Source organism: Oncorhynchus tshawytscha, linkage group LG04, assembly GCF_018296145.1.
Source record: "Oncorhynchus tshawytscha isolate Ot180627B linkage group LG04, Otsh_v2.0, whole genome shotgun sequence".
Classification (NCBI taxonomy): domain Eukaryota; kingdom Metazoa; phylum Chordata; class Actinopteri; order Salmoniformes; family Salmonidae; genus Oncorhynchus; species Oncorhynchus tshawytscha.
Genome location: NC_056432.1, coordinates 17,153,453 through 17,172,043, shown reverse-complemented (window position 1 = coordinate 17,172,043; position 18,591 = coordinate 17,153,453). Strand labels below are relative to the sequence as shown.

The 18,591-nt window shown below is 42.4% G+C and overlaps 1 protein-coding gene across 2 annotated transcripts in view; it reads left to right on the top strand.

Moving 5' to 3' along the window:
* LOC112248222 (netrin-G2-like) overlaps nt 1-18,591 on the top strand; it is a 65,974-nt gene that overhangs the window by 44,506 nt on the left and 2,877 nt on the right. The window contains exons 4-7 of one of the 2 annotated variants that reach the window (XM_042320382.1): nt 539-711; nt 1,154-1,177; nt 12,853-12,939; nt 13,248-17,244. In XM_042320382.1, coding sequence (XP_042176316.1) covers nt 539-711; nt 1,154-1,177; nt 12,853-12,939; nt 13,248-13,489 — 526 coding nt within the window. In that variant the 3' untranslated portion in view covers nt 13,490-17,244. Of the gene's footprint in view, nt 1-538; nt 712-1,153; nt 1,178-12,852; nt 12,940-13,247; nt 17,245-18,591 lie in introns of those variants that run through there. The other variant, XM_042320381.1, reaches the window with a different exon arrangement.

The window sequence follows — 18,591 nt, the reverse complement described above, 5'->3', positions numbered from 1 at the left end:
TTCAAATGTCACCATTACCATGCTATCCTGCTTGCCACCTCTCTCGCCATCTCAATCTTACCCCTTCAAAAAATGATTTGGATGTAAATGGCCTAGTAATTTCTCGAGATCAGGAAATGTTGTTTGACCTGATACTTTTTATTTTCTTATCTATTTATTTGATTCTGTTTCCCTGAAAGATTTAGCTCTTGCCACTTATAAAACATGCAAATGCATACTGCTGATTGTCAATCACGATCTTCAAGAACATTTTATCTCTTGTTCCCCCTCTCTCTCTCTCTCTCTCTCTCTCTCATCATACTCATCTTTGAGCCCACAATAAATTAACAATGTGCTATAAATCATACTCTTTAGGCTTACTCTTTAACACCACAATTTATCCAGGAATGCAATTTATAAAAAATAATATTGATCAAAAACTGTGTCACTAACCGCAAGGTGTACTTGATCATGCATGATTAGCGCAGGAGTTGTTCAAGTGAGGCCATCACAGTGTTGTGGATTGACGTTGCTTCTACCCCCCCCAATCGTGCCATAGGTGTAAGTGTAACCTCCATGCTGGCCAGTGCACCTTTCGGGAGGGCAGCCTGCAGTGTGACTGTGAGCACAATACGACGGGCCAGGACTGCACTCGCTGTGAGAGGGGCTTCAAAGCCAAGTCATGGAAACCTGGATCCTACCTACCCACCCCCAACGGATCCCCCAATACCTGTACGTAGCTGACAGCTGTACACTTCAAACATCATATTATACCAAAAATACTGTACCAGGCACGTTACTTGATGGATGAGGTAATGGCTGACAAATGATTTGGGCCATCTGCTCTATACAGCCACAGAGTGGTGCAGCCGAAGCTGTCACATTTCACAAGAGAGAAGTCCTTTTTCTTGAGGAATTCTACAGATGTACACTGACACTGTATGCAGAAGCACCCTATTCTTTACTCACAAACTACAGCGGGAAAGGGGGCTTGCCGCTTCCAATGACAGATTTGGTGCCTGATGTTCTGTACATTAAGCACTGAAAGCTGAAAAGCCTTGATCTCTTTAAAAATAAAAATATATAAATAAAGACACTTATTCTCAAAAATAAATGAGTAAATCTCCATTTGTTTCTCTCACTCTCTCTCTTTCTCTGTCTGTCTGTCTGTCAGGTGAGGCTGCTGGGACTCTTGGCAGTAAGTAACAATCCTAATCAAACGGGATAGAGCTTGTTATCATTCCTTTTTCATTCTCTGTTCGTATGCCATACTTTAAAAAATCATATTTATTGTCTATCATATTATATCATTTATGTCCCTCCCCTCTGGTGTTGTGGTGGGTCCCTTCATGGTAATCATGATGATCACACTCCCAACACATTTTTCCACAGTTTTATATCCCTCAGTGCCGGTCTATAATTCAAATGGGGGGAGGGGCTTCAAAGTGTTTCAGTGTAACAGGTTTTGTAGATGAGGGCTAGCCAAGGACATGGTGTGAGAGGGACTGTGAGTGCATGTGGGTTCTGTGCAGACCTAACGATGTAAGATCTTAATTTAAACCAGTTTGCCACAGCAGGACAATAATGCTGCAGCAACAGGAAATGTAAATTATTATATGGATCATAATTAATGGACATTTTTGTAGGGGTTGATACATTTTTTGTAAGGGAAAATCAAGTCTGAAATTTCAAAGTGGAAATGTAACTTCAGAAGCCTTTTTAAACCTCAGAAGCACTGTAAGTTTTATATTTCCTGTGTTGCAGGAAAGTTTTTCCAAATGAAGATCGTACATCTGTATAAGAGATGCTGTACAGCCATAGCTGTGGTGGAATAACCATATTGTTGAAAGCAAGGTGTTCTCCACAACGGCCAAACAAGTGATGGCTCTGTACAATGGCAAGTGATGGCAAGCGCAATCACATAATGGGTTGATTTGATGGTATATCCATGATCCGGATATTCCCATGTTTATGCATTTGTTGATATAATTTGATTTTCTCTCTACCTTCTTGGTGTTGTGCCCTCTCAGCCCCCACAACAGTCCAGCCCCCGCCAACAACCACACCTGCGTTGGCAACTACAGCCAATCCACCCACAGACCAACTGCCCACATTTACCACTAGTATAGAAGGTGGGAGAGCAACTATGGTTGGAGTGTCTGACAGCCAGGCAGAGTGCCTGTCTAAAAGGAACATAGGCTGCATCCGAAATGGCACCCTATTCCCTATATTGCCTATATAGTGCACTACTACTACAGAACCATATGGGCCCTGGTAAAAAGTAGTGCACTATGGGCCCGATTCAGACTTAGGAAATGTATGCCTTTTCTACGCACTTCTCAGAAGTTGGTCTTCAGACGTACCTTTTGTAGCTGCGTAACAGGCTTTGCAGGCGTGGTTCCCTTGCGTGCTCTGAATGAATTTAATTAAACTGCTGAAAACCTCCCAATATCATTTCTAGTGGAGTTTTCATTCAATAAGGTTTTCAGTACATTTATCTCAATCCATCCATTTAATATGGGGTAGTCTACCTTAGTTAGAAAATATACAGGAAAACATTTCAGAATATTACGGATCAATAAGAGGAAACCATGTAGGACTAAATGCATATTCCTCTCCTTTCAGCACCAATTGGTACATTTCAAAATATTATTATTATTATTATTTATACAATAATATTTATATTATTTAGGGTTAGCAAAGTATTTATGAATTAAAAATAAATACATTTGGAGAGCCTTTATGCACTAAATATATTGGTAAATCAAAAAATACAGTGGTTTGATTCATCCGGAAAGCTGCCATATTCAATTGTTCAGTCCATGAATTATTGGATGGGGAGAAAGCATACAATAGGGGTTGAACGGTAGTCCCATAAATCTACCCTAATAATCCTCACTAATCATGGAACTGTGATGACAACGGTCCAGTCGTTGTGAGCCGTGCACCAGGATCCATGTTTAAACTGCTATGTATGGTCTGCGTTCCATAATGACTCAAATAGGTTAGAATGTTTCATATTATTGCACAACTTGTAATATGTTAGCCACTATTGCTAGCGATCCTCAGGAACAACCACACAAAAGTGACAGAGGAAAGAAAGGTAAACTAACCATGTAATAGAATGAGGCAAAATGTAAGGAAACTAACACTAAAGTCAGTGACAGTTATAAATGTACGTTGGTATAACTGACGGTGGCTACCGATAATGGCTAGTGTTTTTTTTTAAATACAGTGAAAAGTCTGGCGATTTTATAAAAAATCATGAATCAACTTGGTAGGTTTGGTGCTACACTGTCATTTGCGATAGGCTACAGAAGCCTATTGCTTGGGTCTCCACATTTCACATTTCAAAAATTATAAGGCCAGCATATTATAAACGTCACTGTGGAAATGGTGACATGTTGATATGCTTCAGTTTGCCACCATGTGACTGGTTTCACATTAATCTCCAGTGATCATATGGTCAAATAGATCTAAAACAATTGTCACTAAATGTTCAATCCCCTTATCCAAACAGATGTCTCATTTACCCAGCTCTTATTAATAGCTCTTATCAATTTGTAAAATACAGTGCATGGAGAATGGTGTTATTTCTATCTGAAAAAATAATGTAGATGACGTTCCACTTGGAACCAACAGGTTGCTCGACCTTATTCATAATTTAATCGTGTGTAAAGGTGGTGGAGCTGTGAGGGAATTTAAGTCAAGGTCAGAATACGGTGTATCTGTAGATACACCTTCATTTATTTGATTCATTTATTTGATACGCGTTGAGAGAAAGTCGCATTAAAAAAGCAATTACGTTCCATTTAAGCGCACTTATTATAACTCGGGTATATGACAGACACAAGGTGCCATTTGAGACGCAGACATCCTGAGAGCTCATCAACCTCCTGCCTCCTATTGACTTTTAAACCAGAGTACATTTACTAAAGCAGCACATACAGTAGAATGTGTCCCCGGTGCATTCCTGATGACCAGGAAATGCGTAGTACTGCAAAGCTGAAAGGGAAGTATACTATAGTGTTGACGTAGCACAAAGGCAAAGGAGAAGAGAGGAGTTGATGAATCTTGGTCATTTAGTTTGTAGTAGTAAAGTGGCTGGTTGAGTATGAGTGTTGTATATCTCACGCATAGTTTTTACCAACACCACTACAGTAGTTTGTGATGCATAGCATACTGGAAAGAATAGAACATATTCATATCTGTTTGTGTGTTGTGTTATCAGAGGAGTAAAGATGTCGTTATTTGTAATAAACATTTTCTGTGCGTGTCTGTATGTGTGTGTTTGTGTGTGATGGTTTGCATTCATGCACATTTCTGTTTGTATTTGTATGCGTTCATTTCTGTGTGTGCGTGTGAGAGAGAATTTGTGCTGAATTATACTTCCATAGAACTGGATCTCCCATAATGTCAGGCTGGACACAGGCCTAGTGATTTCTGATGATGTGTGTGTGCGTGCGCGTGTGTGTGCGTGCGGCTCAGTAGATTGGAACCACCTTATGGCTCTGTCTACTGCCGTGAAGTGACAAAATCTCACAGGCGCTGAGTGTGAGAGTTTTTACAGTGTGTGTTCCCTGTCAGTAGTGACTTCAAAACCTCACAAGTGAAAATGTAAAATTCCACAATACACTTGCCCAGAGGAAATCTTTTAGTTTAGCTGTCTGAAAATAGAGAAATTTTAGGCTAGTTTGTAGAGTGTTGTAAAGTCTAAGGACAATCCCCATGGGAACAGCATAGGACAGGATACTGTACTGTGATTACGCCAGCTACTGTCCATTGGGAAAGTGACATGGTGTTAACAGTGGAGAACTTCAGGGTCAGTTGTCCATTTAGCTTTCACTGAAATGGGTCTTTCTAATGTCAAGGACTCATAGTTGTACTCTGAGATGTTTAAAATGTTCATGATAGCTTGAACTATTCTAAGCTCATGGGAGGAAATTAGTCATTTTTTTATTTCATAATTGGAAACCTATAGACACGTACATTAACGCAGAGGCTTACCGGGGCTAAAGCACAGGCCAGTGGGGGGCCGAACGGGCCGGAAAACAAAACATGTAAAGGATATATATTTCCATGGTTGGTTGCGGCTGTTGGTTTGCCTTTTGCAGATTTCAAAATACAATTACTGGAAAAACACACAGTTTGGTGTTTTGGGGCTGTAAAAAAAACAAAGCCTTGGGGTCCAAATATTTCTTAATCCGGCTCTGGTCATGTCTCCCCCCATCTGTCCTGATGAATTATGGAATATGCTCAATATCAATACTAAAGAGGAAAGGTAATCCATGTTTATTTTTAAGCACCTTTCTCTGATACCTTTCTCTGTGGTGACACAAATCAAATCAAACTTTATTTGTCACATGCGCCGATTACAACAAGTGTAGACTTTACCGTGAAATGCTTACTTACAAGCCCTTAACTAACAGTGCAGTTCAAGAAGAAGAACATATTTACCAAGTAGACTAAAAATAAAAAGTAATAATAAAAAGGAACACAATAACAATAATGAGGCTATATACAGGGGGCATCGGTACCGAGTCAGAGTGCAGGGGTACAGGCTAGTTGAGGTAATCTGTACATGTAGGTGGGGTGACTATGCATAGGTAACAAACAAACAGTGAGTAGCAGCAGTGTACAAGAGGGGGGTATGTCAATGTAAATTGTCCCTTGGCGATTTTTATGAACTGTTCAGCAGTCTAATGACTTGGGGGTAGAAGCTGTTGAGGAGCATTTTGTTCCTAGACTTGGCGCTCCGGTGCCACTTGCCATGCAGTAGCAGAGAAAACAGTCTGGAGTCTCTGACATTTTATGGGCTTTCCTCTGACACCGCCTATTATATAGGTCCTGGTTGGCAGGAAGCTTGGTCCCAGTGATGTACTGGGCCGTTCGCACTACCCTCTGTATCGACTTACAGTCAGATGCCGAGCAGTTGCCATACCAGGCGGGGATGCAACCGGTCAGGATGCTCTCAATGGTGCAGCTGTAGAACCTTTGGAGGATCTGGGGGCCTATGCCAAGTCTTTACAGTGTCCTGAGGGGGAAAAGGTTTTGTTGTACCCTCTTCATGACTGTCTTGGTATGTTTGGACCATGATAGTTCGTGGTGATGTGAACAGCAAGGAACTTGAAACTCCCGACCCGCTCCACTACAGCCCCGTCAATGTATTGGGAGCCTGTTCGGCCCGCCTTTTCCTGTAGTCCACGATCATCTCCTTTGTCTTGCTTACATTGAGGGAGAGGTTGTTGTCCTGGCACCACACTGCCAGTTCTCTGACCTCCTCCCTATAGGCCGTCTCTATGTTGTCGGTGATCAGGCCTACCACTGTTGTGTTGTCAGCAAACTTAATGATGGTGTTGGAGTCATGTTTGGCCACGCAGTCGTGGGTGAACAGGGAATACAGGAGTGGACTAAGTACACACCCCTGAGGGGCCCCCTACTCTTACCACCTGGGGCAGCCCATCAGGAAGTCCAGGATCCAGTTGCAATTGGTGTGGGTCTAGGGTGTCCGGGAGGATGCTGTTGATGTGAGCCATGACCAGTCTCTCAAAGCACTTCATGGCTACCGACATGAGTGCCATGGGGCGGTAATCATTTAGGCAGGTTACCTTCGCTTCCTTGGGCACAGGGACTATGGCTTCGCTTCCTTGGGCACAAGGACTATGGTGGTCTGCTTGAAACATGTAGGCATTACAGACTCTGTCAAGGAGAGGTTGAAAATGTCAGTGAAGACACTTGACAGTTGGTCCGCGCATGCTTTGAGTACACGTCCTGGTAATCCGTCTGGCCCAGCGGCTTTGTGAATGTTGACCTGTTTAAAGGTTTTGTTCACATCGGCTACCGAGATCGTTATCACACAGTCATCCAGAACAGCTGGTGCTCTTGTGCATGCTTCAGTGTTGCTTGCCTCGAAGCAAACATTAAAGGCATTTAGCTCATCTGGTGGGCTCGCGTCACTGGGCAGCTCATGTCTGGGTTTCCCTTTGTAGTCCGTAATAGTGTCCAAGCCCTGCCACATCCGACGAGCGTCAGAGCTGGTGTAGTAGGATTCAATCTTAATCCTGTATTGACGCTTTTTGCTTGCTTGATGGTTCGTCTGAGGGAATAGCGGGATTTCTTATAAGCGCCCGGATTAGTCTCGCGCTCCTTGAAAGCGGCAGCTCTAGCCTTTAGCTCGATGTGGATGTTGCCTGTAATCCATGGCTTCTGTTTGGGGTATGTACATACAGTCACTGTGGGGACGACGTCATCGATGCACTTATTGATGAAGCCGATGACTGAGGTGGTGTATTCCTCAATGCCATTGGATGAATCCTGGAACATGTACCAGTCTGTGCTAGCAAAACAGTCCTGTAGTGTAGCATCTGCGTCATCTGACCACTTCCGTATTGAGCGAGTCACTGGTACTTCCTGCTTTAGTTTTTGCTTGTAAGTAGGAATCAGGAGGATAGAATTGTGGTCAGATTTGCCAAATGGAGGACGGGGTAGAGCTTTGTTTGCATCTCTGTGTGTGGAGTAAAGGTGGTCTAGGATTTTTCTTCTTCTTCCCTGGTTGCACAAGTGACATGCTGGTAAAAACTTGGTAAAACGTATTTAAGTTTGCCTGCATTAAAGTTCCCAGGCCACTAGGAGCGCCGCTTCTGGATGAGCATTATCTTTTTTGCTTATGGCCTTATAGGAGTTGGTTGAGAGGTGTCTTAGCGCCAGCTTCGCTTTGTGGAGGTAAATAGATGGGTACGAATAATAAAGATGAGAACTCTCTTGGTAGATAGTGTGGTCTACAGCTTATCATAAGGTACTCTACCTCGGGCGAGCAATACCTTGAGACTTCTTTAATATTAGACATCGCGCACCAGCTGTTATTGACAAATAGACACACACCCCCGCCCCTCGTCTTACCAGAGGTAGCATCTCTGTTCTGCCGGTGCATGGAAAATCCAGCCAGCTCCATATTGTCCATTTCTTCGTTCAGCCATGTCGCGGTGAAACATAAGATGATACAGTTTCACGCAGGCGTGGATCTGGGCCTGTTCCAGTGAAAGCAAGATATCCTTCTCGTCAGACTCGTTAAAGGAAAACGATTCTTCCAGTGAGTAATCGCTTTTCTGATGTCCAGAAGTTATTTTCGGTCATAAGAGACAGTAGCAGCAACATTATGTACACAATAAGTTAAAGGATCAGAGGGAGATTTCATATGGTTTGAGCCAGTTTGCTACAGCAGAAAACGTATCCTGCAACAACAGGAAATGTGGATTATTATGTGGATTATAATGGACATTTTTTGCTAAGGTTGATAAATAGACTACAAGTTTGCATTTCCTGCTGTGCAGGAAAATTATCAGCAACAAAACAGTGATCAAATTAAGAGACTACATCTGTACCCAGTAGACGATTATGAATTTGCTCAAAATTAATGGCATGAGAGTAGATTCTACTCTACATCCACCTACGATGCTTGGCAGTCATATTTTTTTCTCCAAATTAATTCGACGTGGTTGTTCATTAGACAATTCTCACTTGTTTGTTAAAGTACAAAGGCAGCGTTTTCTTGAGTTGGAGGGCTGATCTATGAACAGTTTGGATTATTTGTATTATAAAATCTAGAGTCAATTGCGTGTAAGTAACATAATAAAAAAAGTCCCCGTTAAAATCTGTCAGTTTGAACTAGAGAGACCTGTTTTGTTTTTAATAGGATGGGTCTAAATTCACAGCATCCGCCAAATTCTCACTTCCGCATCTGCGGTGAATGGTGGCAGAGCTAGAGGTGTTTTGTCATTCCATGAGACATCCCGAAAATCCGAAATTCTCATGAAAACGTATGTAGCCTCCGAATGGTTTCACCTACAAACTATTATGACCACTCTATGGAAAGGGGAGACTCTCACGATGTTGGTATCCGTTTTCCACAAGTGTCACGGGAGTTGTCTGAAGGTAACCGGAACCAGTTTTAAAGGATGAAGGTGTCACGTCCTGATCTGTTTCACCTGTCCTTGTGCTTGTCTCCACCCCCCATCCAGGTGTGGCCCATCTTCCCCACTTATTCCCTGGGTATTTATACTTTTCCCTAGTCTCTCTTCTTGCCCTTCTGGTTTTGACCATTGCCTGTCCTAACTCTGAGCCAGCCTGCCTGACCTCTCTGCCTGCCCCTGAGCCTTCCTGCCGTCTGGTGCCTTTGCCCCTACTCTGGATTACCGACCACTGCCATTGGAACACAGGAGTGATGGTTGCTGATAATGGGCCTCTGCACGTCTTATATCTCCTAGATATAAGACAAACACTTCAAAACCGTGTTTCTTATTATTTATTTTTTGACTGTTATGAATGTTTTATTCAAAGCGTTTCTCTGGGCTATAGTAGTAAAGGCCAAATTCAATATATATATTTTATACCTAAAGGGGCCCTAACATTTAAATCAAATAGCTAAATGATCCATAGTATGACCACCCCCAACGGCTTAGACTTTTAAGAAATAATGAATAAGATTATGAACAGGGGAGGTCCTGATTCTAGATCAGCAGTCCTGCTCTGAGACGCTTTATGAATACAGATCTTGGTGGGGTTCCTATCAATTCCAGGTGTGTAGTCAGTCCCAACCATAGGATTAAAGGTGATTAAAGATTGGGTATAACAGAGGATGGCTGTATCATTCTATATCATATTAATTCCACACATGATCCCTGTATCACAGCTGCGTTGTTCTCCAAGGTGAGATTCCTCCCGATGAAAGAATCTTTCCCTGTCTCCGGGAGGGAGAAAGGTTGGAATGATGGAGGGATGAGTGATGAATATTTATATCCCTCCATTCTCACCACAAATAGTGGTGTGTACAATACATTCCCCACCAAGGACAATCTTTTTAGATATTAATACTATAAAACAATCACAAGACGGTTATGATAGGATTTACTATACCAGTGCCTTTTGGAAAGTATTCAGACCCCTTGACTTTTCCCACATTTTGTTACGTTACAGCCTTATTCTAAAACTACACAGAATACCCCATAATGACAAAGCAAAAACAGGTTTTTTAGAAATTTTTACTAATTTATAAAAAATAAAAAAACGATAATATAACATTTACATAAGTATTCAGACCATTTACTCAGTACTTTGTTGAAGCACCTTTGGCAGCAATTACAGCATTGAGTCTTCTTGAGTATGACGCTACAAGCTTGGCACACATGTATTTGGGGAGTTTCTACCATTCTTCTCTGCAGATCCTCTCAAGCTCTGTCAGGTTGGATGGGGAGTGTTGCTTGCTGCACAGCTATTATCAGGTCTCTCCAGAGATGATCGATCGGGTTCAAGTCTGGGCTCTGGCTGGGCCACTCAAGGACATTGAGACTTGCCCCGAAGCCACTCCTGCGTTGTCTTGGCTGTCTGCTTAGGGTCTTTGTCCAGTTGTAAGGTGATCCTTCTCCCCAGTCTGAGGTCCTGAGTGCTCTTGAGCAGGTTTTCATCAAGGATCTCTCTGTACTTTGCTCTGTTAAGCATTCCCTCGATCCTGACTAGTCTCCCAGTCCCTGCCGCTGAAAAACATCCCCACAGCATGACGCTGCCACCACCATGCTTCACTGTAGGGATGGTGCCAGGCTCCAGACGTGACACTTGGCATTCAAGCCAAAGAGTTCAATATTGTTTCATCAGACCAGAGAATCTTGTTTCTCATGTTCTGAGAGTCTTTAGATGCCTTTTGGCAAACTCCAAGCAGTTCTATCATTTGCATTTTACTGAGGAGTGGCTTCCATCTGGCCACTCTACCATAAATGCCTGAATGGTGGAGTGCTGTGGAGATTGTTGTCCTTCTGGAAGATTCTCCCATCTCCACAGAGGAACTCTAGAACTCTGTCAGAGTGACCATAGGGTTCTTGGTCACTTCCCTGACCAAGGCCCTTCTCCCCCAATTGCTCAGTTTGGCCAGGTGGCCAGCTCAATGGAAACAGGATACACCTGAGCTCAATTTCGAGTCTCATAGCAAAGGGTCTGAATACTTATGTAAATAAGGTATTTCTGTTTTTAATTTTTAATTAATATGCAAACATTTCTAAAACCCTGTTTCAACTTCGTCATTATTGGGTACTGTGTGTAGATTGCAGAGGAATTGTTTTTATCACTTTTAGAATAAGGCTGGTAAACGTCAAGGGGTCTGAATACTTTCCGAATGCACTGTATGTACAAGGTGAAATTCATTGCATTTATGGATGACCGATGACAAATTCAACCAATGGCACATTGTAGTGATTTACATCACCTTCAAGCACACACCCACACACGCACACACGCAAGCACACACAGACACATCAGTGTAACTCCACCATCAAGAGGCTGAGAGTGATATATGATCTAGGGATGTCATTCAGAGAACAGATCTTCTCTGGTAACATTATTCTCTAAACTGGTTGTCCATTGAGGCAGATAGTAAGTGTTACCCCACAGCTGCAGTACATATGAATTGTGACTTGCCTCAGTACCTAGCTCTGCTCCACATACGTGTGAGTCCCATGTAGCCCAGATAGTTTACCACAGGTAAATTCACCTCCAGCAGACATATGATTTCAGCACGGCCATTTGTCAATAATACCCCACCCTAACGAAGCCATAATGTTCCTCTTGGCACGTAGTTGTCACGCACTTTTATTTTACCTTTATTTAACTAGGCAAGTCAGTTAAGAACAAATTCTTATTTTCAATGACGGCCTAGGAACAGTGGGTTAACTGCCTGTTCAGGGGCAGAACGACAGATTTGCACCTTGTCAGCTCGGGGATTTGAACTTGCAACCTTTCGGTTACTATTCCAACACTCTAACCACTAGGCTACCCTGCCGCCCTGACCTTAAAGAACCTTTTATTTCTCTATTTTGGTTAGGTCAGGGTGTGACTAGGGTGGGTAGTCTAGTTTTTTCTTTTCTATGTTGGCCTGGTATGGTTCCCAATCAGAGGCAGCTGTCTATCGTTGTCTCTGATTGAGGATCGTATTTAGGCAGCCTTTTCCCACCTGTTGTTTGTGGGATCTTGATTTTGTATTGTTGCTTTTAAGCCCTACAAAGCTGCACGTTTGTTTTGTTACTCTTTATTTGTTTTGCTGCTGGTTCACATTAATAAATAGGATGAACGCCTTCCACCCTGCACCTTGGTCCAATCCTTCCAACAACTAACTTTACAGTAGTATTCAGATATGCAAATACAGATCATAAAAAAGCGGAACAGAATTGAATTCCCCACATGGATGCTATTAAGATATGCTCCAGCAGTTGTCCCAAAGAACATGCACAAACATTTCCTTAATGATATGCGCTTGTGCCTGGTGCCCAGTGTGTATTAACTCTTCCCGGCTGATAATTGGGCCTCTTTTTAAGTAAAGATTGAATTGAGAGTGTGTCCTTTTGGCCATGTGCTAATGATCAACCACTGGGGAGGGATTCTGCGTTAATAAAACATCAGCATGCCAGACAGCAGGAATACTCCCACTGTTCCAAGTGCGCCCCACTGAATCCCAATGCGCCCATCTACAGGAGGAGGGCGAGTCGCTCCTCTCTGCCACGTCTCACTCCACGCTTAGTGCTATACCTGAACCATGTTGACGTTGATGCATAATATTAGTATGATTTGAAATATCGTACATAGGGGATAATAAAAACATTATTTGGTTATAGGCCAATCGCAAAGAAACCAATATTGTGTGTGTAGGCATGTTTGCATGCATGTACGTGTGTGTTTTATATGTGCGTTCATTAATTTGTGTGTGTGCTTGTATTTCTGTCTCTCAGCCAATGTACCTTTAGTTAGAAGCATAGCGTTCATTGTTAGAATACTTCAAAATGTCAGACCCTTACGAGACACTGTATGACCCCCATCATCTTCTGTGCCAAATAGACACCAGCAGCATCACTGACACAGTGACAGCTGTGGTGGGTCCCACATCCAGCACGCAGCTCAGGGACTCCCTCGCTGACACACCAGGTGGGAAACTAGTGAGATGAACACACGTCTCGTAGTAGTAGTAGTAGTAGTAGTAGTAGTAGTAGTATAGAGTATGATGACCTCAAACTGTATATGAATTCAAAGTATTTTAGTCGGGATACTTTTAGTCTCACTAGGCAAACACTAGGATTGCAGTTGTAATATGATGTTAGACAACATCTGGAGAGCATTGGTGTGTGGCTGTTGAAGTTAATGAAAGAATACCTACCTTATGAATACACAATAAACCTCTCAACCTAACTACCTCATTACTGGCTCAATAAATGCTCTCCAATTACTCCCTCAAGTGTTGCTTGTGGCAACTGACCAAACCTCCACTATACCAGCCACTGTGCCAGTCTCTGCCAGTCCCGACCAGACAGATCGTCCATCCTTAAACACAGTGACCTCACCACCCCTGGAGGTAACACTCCCCACAACCACAGTGAATGCGCAGCCGAAAGGTAAGTTCCCAGATACACCGGAGGAATCCCTGACCTCTGACCTTGCACCTTTACACTACATTAGCTTTGACACCTTTTTTCTGTAAATGTCTTTTTGATATTGTTTATAGATCCAAAAGTGTGAATATTGGTTAGACTATTCTTGCAATGCATCCACCTTGGACCTACTGATAGTCATAGATTTTTCTATGACCTATCATTTAGTACATTTTACAAAATGTTCGGGACTATAAGGATAGTGAAACACGCCTCACTTGAAACAGATGTGTAAGAGTGACAGGCAAGAGGATCAGAAATCCTCACTGTTTGTCAGAGAAAACTCAAAGAAGCCTGTAGACCCCCTATTTACACCCATTAACCTCTTTCAGTGTGGATCACGACTGCTGGAGGCCATAGAGTGCCTTAATCTCCCCGTAGGTTGCACTGGGGTAAAGAGATTAAACATGATTACTGGGCTAAAGTAGTCCTTAAGGCACGATACGGTATGTGGGCCATGATGCTGCTCTGTTAACATCTCCATGTGCTAGGGTATTTACACTTCAGGGGTTCCTGTCTTGTGTCAGCTACTAGCTTACACTTAGTTGCGTCCCTCAGAGGCTGGGTGAGTATTAGAACAGAGGCTTGTTTTTTTACTCACCGTACAGAGCCCACATTTGTAACCCCCAGATATAAAGAGACAGTGGAAGTGAATAGGGGAGTTTGGAGAGTATGGAATGCATACTTTGACAGGACCAATGATGATAAGGTAACTCTATCATTAAATGCTGTTTTTTGTCTATTTTGGCAGTGACCGTTTGTAAATACTGAAGGTGAGAAGTTGGCCAGGTGTTTTCTACTCTCTTGTTTGGAAGATGAAATACCCAGCAGGCTCACTATTTCTCAGGAACTGGCAGCATGTTGATCTTATCCCAGGGATTTCTAGAACACAGAGGAATGTAGCTACTTTGATTCCCTTGGGAATGTTTGATAGGAAAGAGAATGCAACAGAACGTTTCCAATCACCTGCAATAAAAACAACACCAAAGTGCTTTGTGGCATTTTACTTTTAAATCAAATGGCTATTCTGTTTGTTGCCCCCTTAGCACCTTCCTCCTGCTTAGCAAGGGTCTGATTATATCCACCGGTCGGTGCATTGTGTGCATCCACCGGTGCATTGTGTGCTGCCCGCCCAGCTGGTGCTATACTGGACACAATCAACAGCCAGGGGCGATAAATCATGAAATACGCTATCATTGTGTAACATCATCTCTTTCTGGAGCACAAGGTTGAGCCAGCATTACTGTACTGGGGGTCAAAGCTCAAGCATTTCTGATCTATTTCTGAATAACAATTGAATGAACAGCTGCTAAATATTTCACAAGCCGAGAGAAGACCGGTCATGGCAAAATTATGGAGCCAGTGGAGATAGATACATACATGAAACCATAACAGGATGGAGGCACAGAGCACTGTGCCTGAGGTTGGGCCACAGGGCAGATGCAATGGAAGTGATGATATCAGGGCATGGGGTATTCCATTTCTACTGATACTGACTGAAATGGGGGAACAGTTGGCAATGTCACTGGACAATGCCAGCGAGCCAACATCAATATATTATAGATATAGTGGTTAATATGCCATCTTGACAACTCATGATTCTGTACACAATTGCAGTTACTCAATCATCTGAAGCAGCTGACGTCACATTTGATGCAACCATTCCAACATCAGATGGATTTACTCAAACACTAGACAGCACAATGACAACTTCTTACACAGTGACTTCTGACACCAGTCCCACAGCATCTGACACCAGTCCCACAACATCTGCCACCAGTCCCACAACATCTGCCACCAGTCCCACAACATCTGACACCAGTACAATAGCATCTGACACCAGTACCACAACATTTTACACAGTGACTCCAACATCTGACATATTTACCACAACTTCTGGCACCGTTACTTCAGCATCTGATGAATTCACTGGTGTGCCCTTTCTGGCATCGGACACAGTTACTCCAGTATCTGATATAGTAACACCACTAAGAAATGGATTTACCTCTGCACCTGATGCTGATACCTCAGTATCTGCTACATTTATTCCAGCATCTAATGGAGATACACTCACCTCTGACGTGGCTACTTCAACATCTGTTGGAGCTATTTCAATACCAGGAGCAGTTCCTCCACCTCCCGACACCGTTACTTCAGCACCTGAAACTCTTTCCCGGGCACTGGTTGATGCAGCTGTTCCATCCCCTGACACAGATACCTTAACATCTGATGATCCTATCCAGGCACCTGATGTAGTTACTACAGCTCCAGACTCATCTTCAGCAACCCCATCTCCTGACACAAGTGATCAAGCTCCTGACTCAGTTGATCCAGCTCCCGATTCAGGTGATCCAGCTCCTGATACTGGGGATAGTGAGAAAGGGGAAAATAAAGAAGAAAATGTTAAACAGGAAACAGGTACATTGTGATATATATTTTTTCTTCCATTTATAAGTTTATGCATATTCCATCAGTAAACTATGGTAACACTGCAAATATTGAAGGAACCACATTTAGAATGAACAAAATGATACTCTAATATGCAGTTGTGTATGCAGTCTATATGCTGCTAATATGCAGTCGTGTCAGTAAGGTAAGACCTTCATACAGGGTGTTGCCTTAATGGCTTCCTCAAATAGTTGAGGGGATAATACCTAAAGGTTCATTCGACACTAATAAAGAATGAGTAAACAGTTTGAAGTTGCTATTTATTCTGATCTCTCACAATCTCTCTGGTGTACATAGTTACCCCCAAAACTGAAGCCAAATGGGAAAGCAAAGGGAAGGTGAAAAAGAAAGAGACAAAAAAAGGTATATTGATCAACAGTAGTCTAGTAGTGTTAGTCTAGTAGTGTTTGTACTTTATGCTAATTCTGCTATCATTAGCATGTCAGTTTGTAGCGGTGTCGGTAACCATCCATTTTGAATTCCCTGAACCCACTCACGGTGACTCAGCAATGGGGTTGAAGTTGACGTGTTAGTCGCCTGGTTGCTATAGGAAAACATCCCCACTGGGGGGTCAGAGTGCAAATAGATAATTGATGGACCAAATAGGAGTAGAAAAGCATTGAGACATTTTTTGGGCTGAGCCCATGTCCCAGTAAGATACCTGATCCATGGTTTCATGAGTCTGTTGACTCAAAGCACCAGGCTGCTAACATGCATTAGGAGTAGTGTGTGTGTGTGTGTGTGTGTGTGTGTGTGTGTGTGTGTGTGTGTGTGTGTGTGTGTGTGTGAAAACCTAATGTATTTTTGTTGTTGACATGTTACAGAATGGGCCACATAGTATTGTGTGGGTGATTCTGTCACCACTTAGACTCCACTCATCAGCTGTAGATGAACCAGTATTGAAAACTAACTTTGGCCGGTGATTACTATCACTTCAGGGTGGTGTTCATTAGGCACTAAAACTGAAGAAAACAGACAGAAGCTAATTTTTGTTTTCAGTTGTAAAAAAACAGTACACGTTTTTTTCCATTGTGTTCCCTAATATACACATCCCTAGTAAGGCCTCTTACTGCTGGTGAGGTGGATTGTCTGTTTCGGAATGAGATGATGTTCTGGTAGAACAGTAAATAGCTATGCTTTGTTAATTACTGAACGCTGTAATGCACAATGCTTTGTGTTAATGGGTAGATTTACATGGTCGATAACTATTTATGGATTGTATGTTGTCTTTGCCTGTGAATCCTGTGAGATGTCTGACAGTGACTCACTATTAGCGGGTCGTAACCTCTTGTGTTTGGCAGACATTTTGGTTTTAGTGGTCATTATATTTCAGCGACTACGTAGTAGAGGCGTGTTCACATGGGCATGTTAGTATTAGCTATAACTCAGTTAAATATATGCTTTATTTCTCAAGCGGTTGTCAAACTGTTGATTCCTGGTGGGTCCAAATACAGCCAGTCTAAGGTTGCATACGTCCAGTTTCAAGGTAAGAAATCATTTCCCGCATTAGATCTGTTTGGACAAGACAACTGTGGAAAAATGGCCAAAGTTTGCCAATTATTTTCCTTCCTTCATTCATCTTTTGTTGTTTCCATGCATTTCTTTGTTGCATTTTGGTGTTCTGTTTGTTTCATAAGGTAAGCAACTAATTTCCGTTCCATTTTAGTAATACTGTCGTTCCTTTTTATTGTGAACTTAATGAAATCACACAACCTATAGCGTCTATGTTTCCATTGATTGCGTAATGTGATTAGTGTGGATGTCTGTTTGAACTGTGGATTCATTTGTGAGACAGTGGCCATTCTTTCAACAAACTGTAGGGTAATTGGCCCATTCATATTTGATAAGCTGTTCTTGCCCCCCCCGTCCCACTGCTCTCCTCCGTGGCACAGCAGGCCTTCATATTGCACCAGCAGCATCTTCAAAATAACGTGTCAATAATGAATCCCCTCTAAACAAAGAGATGTAACATGATGCCTGATTAAACAACTAGACCATAATCTAAATCTCCTTGTAAATGTAACATTATTTAACTTCTTGTAGTATAATGGAACAAACTGCTAATGCATAATAAGCTCCATTATGACAATCAATTGATCAAGACTGTAATGCAAACAAAATTAAAACAACTTATTTGGTGTATTTTCGCTACCATTAATTACGTTACACCTCTGTAAATCAATGTACAGTATTGAGGCCGGATTGTTAGCTGGTTAAATAATGCAGATTTTGACTTATTGAGGTCAATGGATTTCCCATGGGGCCACAAAGTCAGGAAGTGGTTTCTGAACTCAGCATAATTCAGGCCTATGGATCCTGCTATGTCTTATCCATTTGGCTTTTGTATAATGAGTGAAACAGTTAAGTTGTACACTTAGAAATACATTTGCTATCTAGAACCTTGAAGGGTTTTTCGGCTGTCCCCATAGGTGAACCCTTTGAATAACCTTTTTTTAGTTGCAGGTAGAACCCTTTTGGGTTGCATATAGAACCCTTTCCACAGTGTGTTCTACATGGAACCCAAAAGGGTTCTACATGGAACCAAAAAGGGTTCTCCTATGGGGACAGCCAAATAACCCGTTTGGAAACATTTTTCTAAGAGTGTAGAGTGAATAACTTTGAGTGCTACCTCTGAGTTTGAATTGTTTGAATAGGACCATTCCTCCTCCTCCTCCACTAACCCTACTCCGCTCTTTCCCCTTGT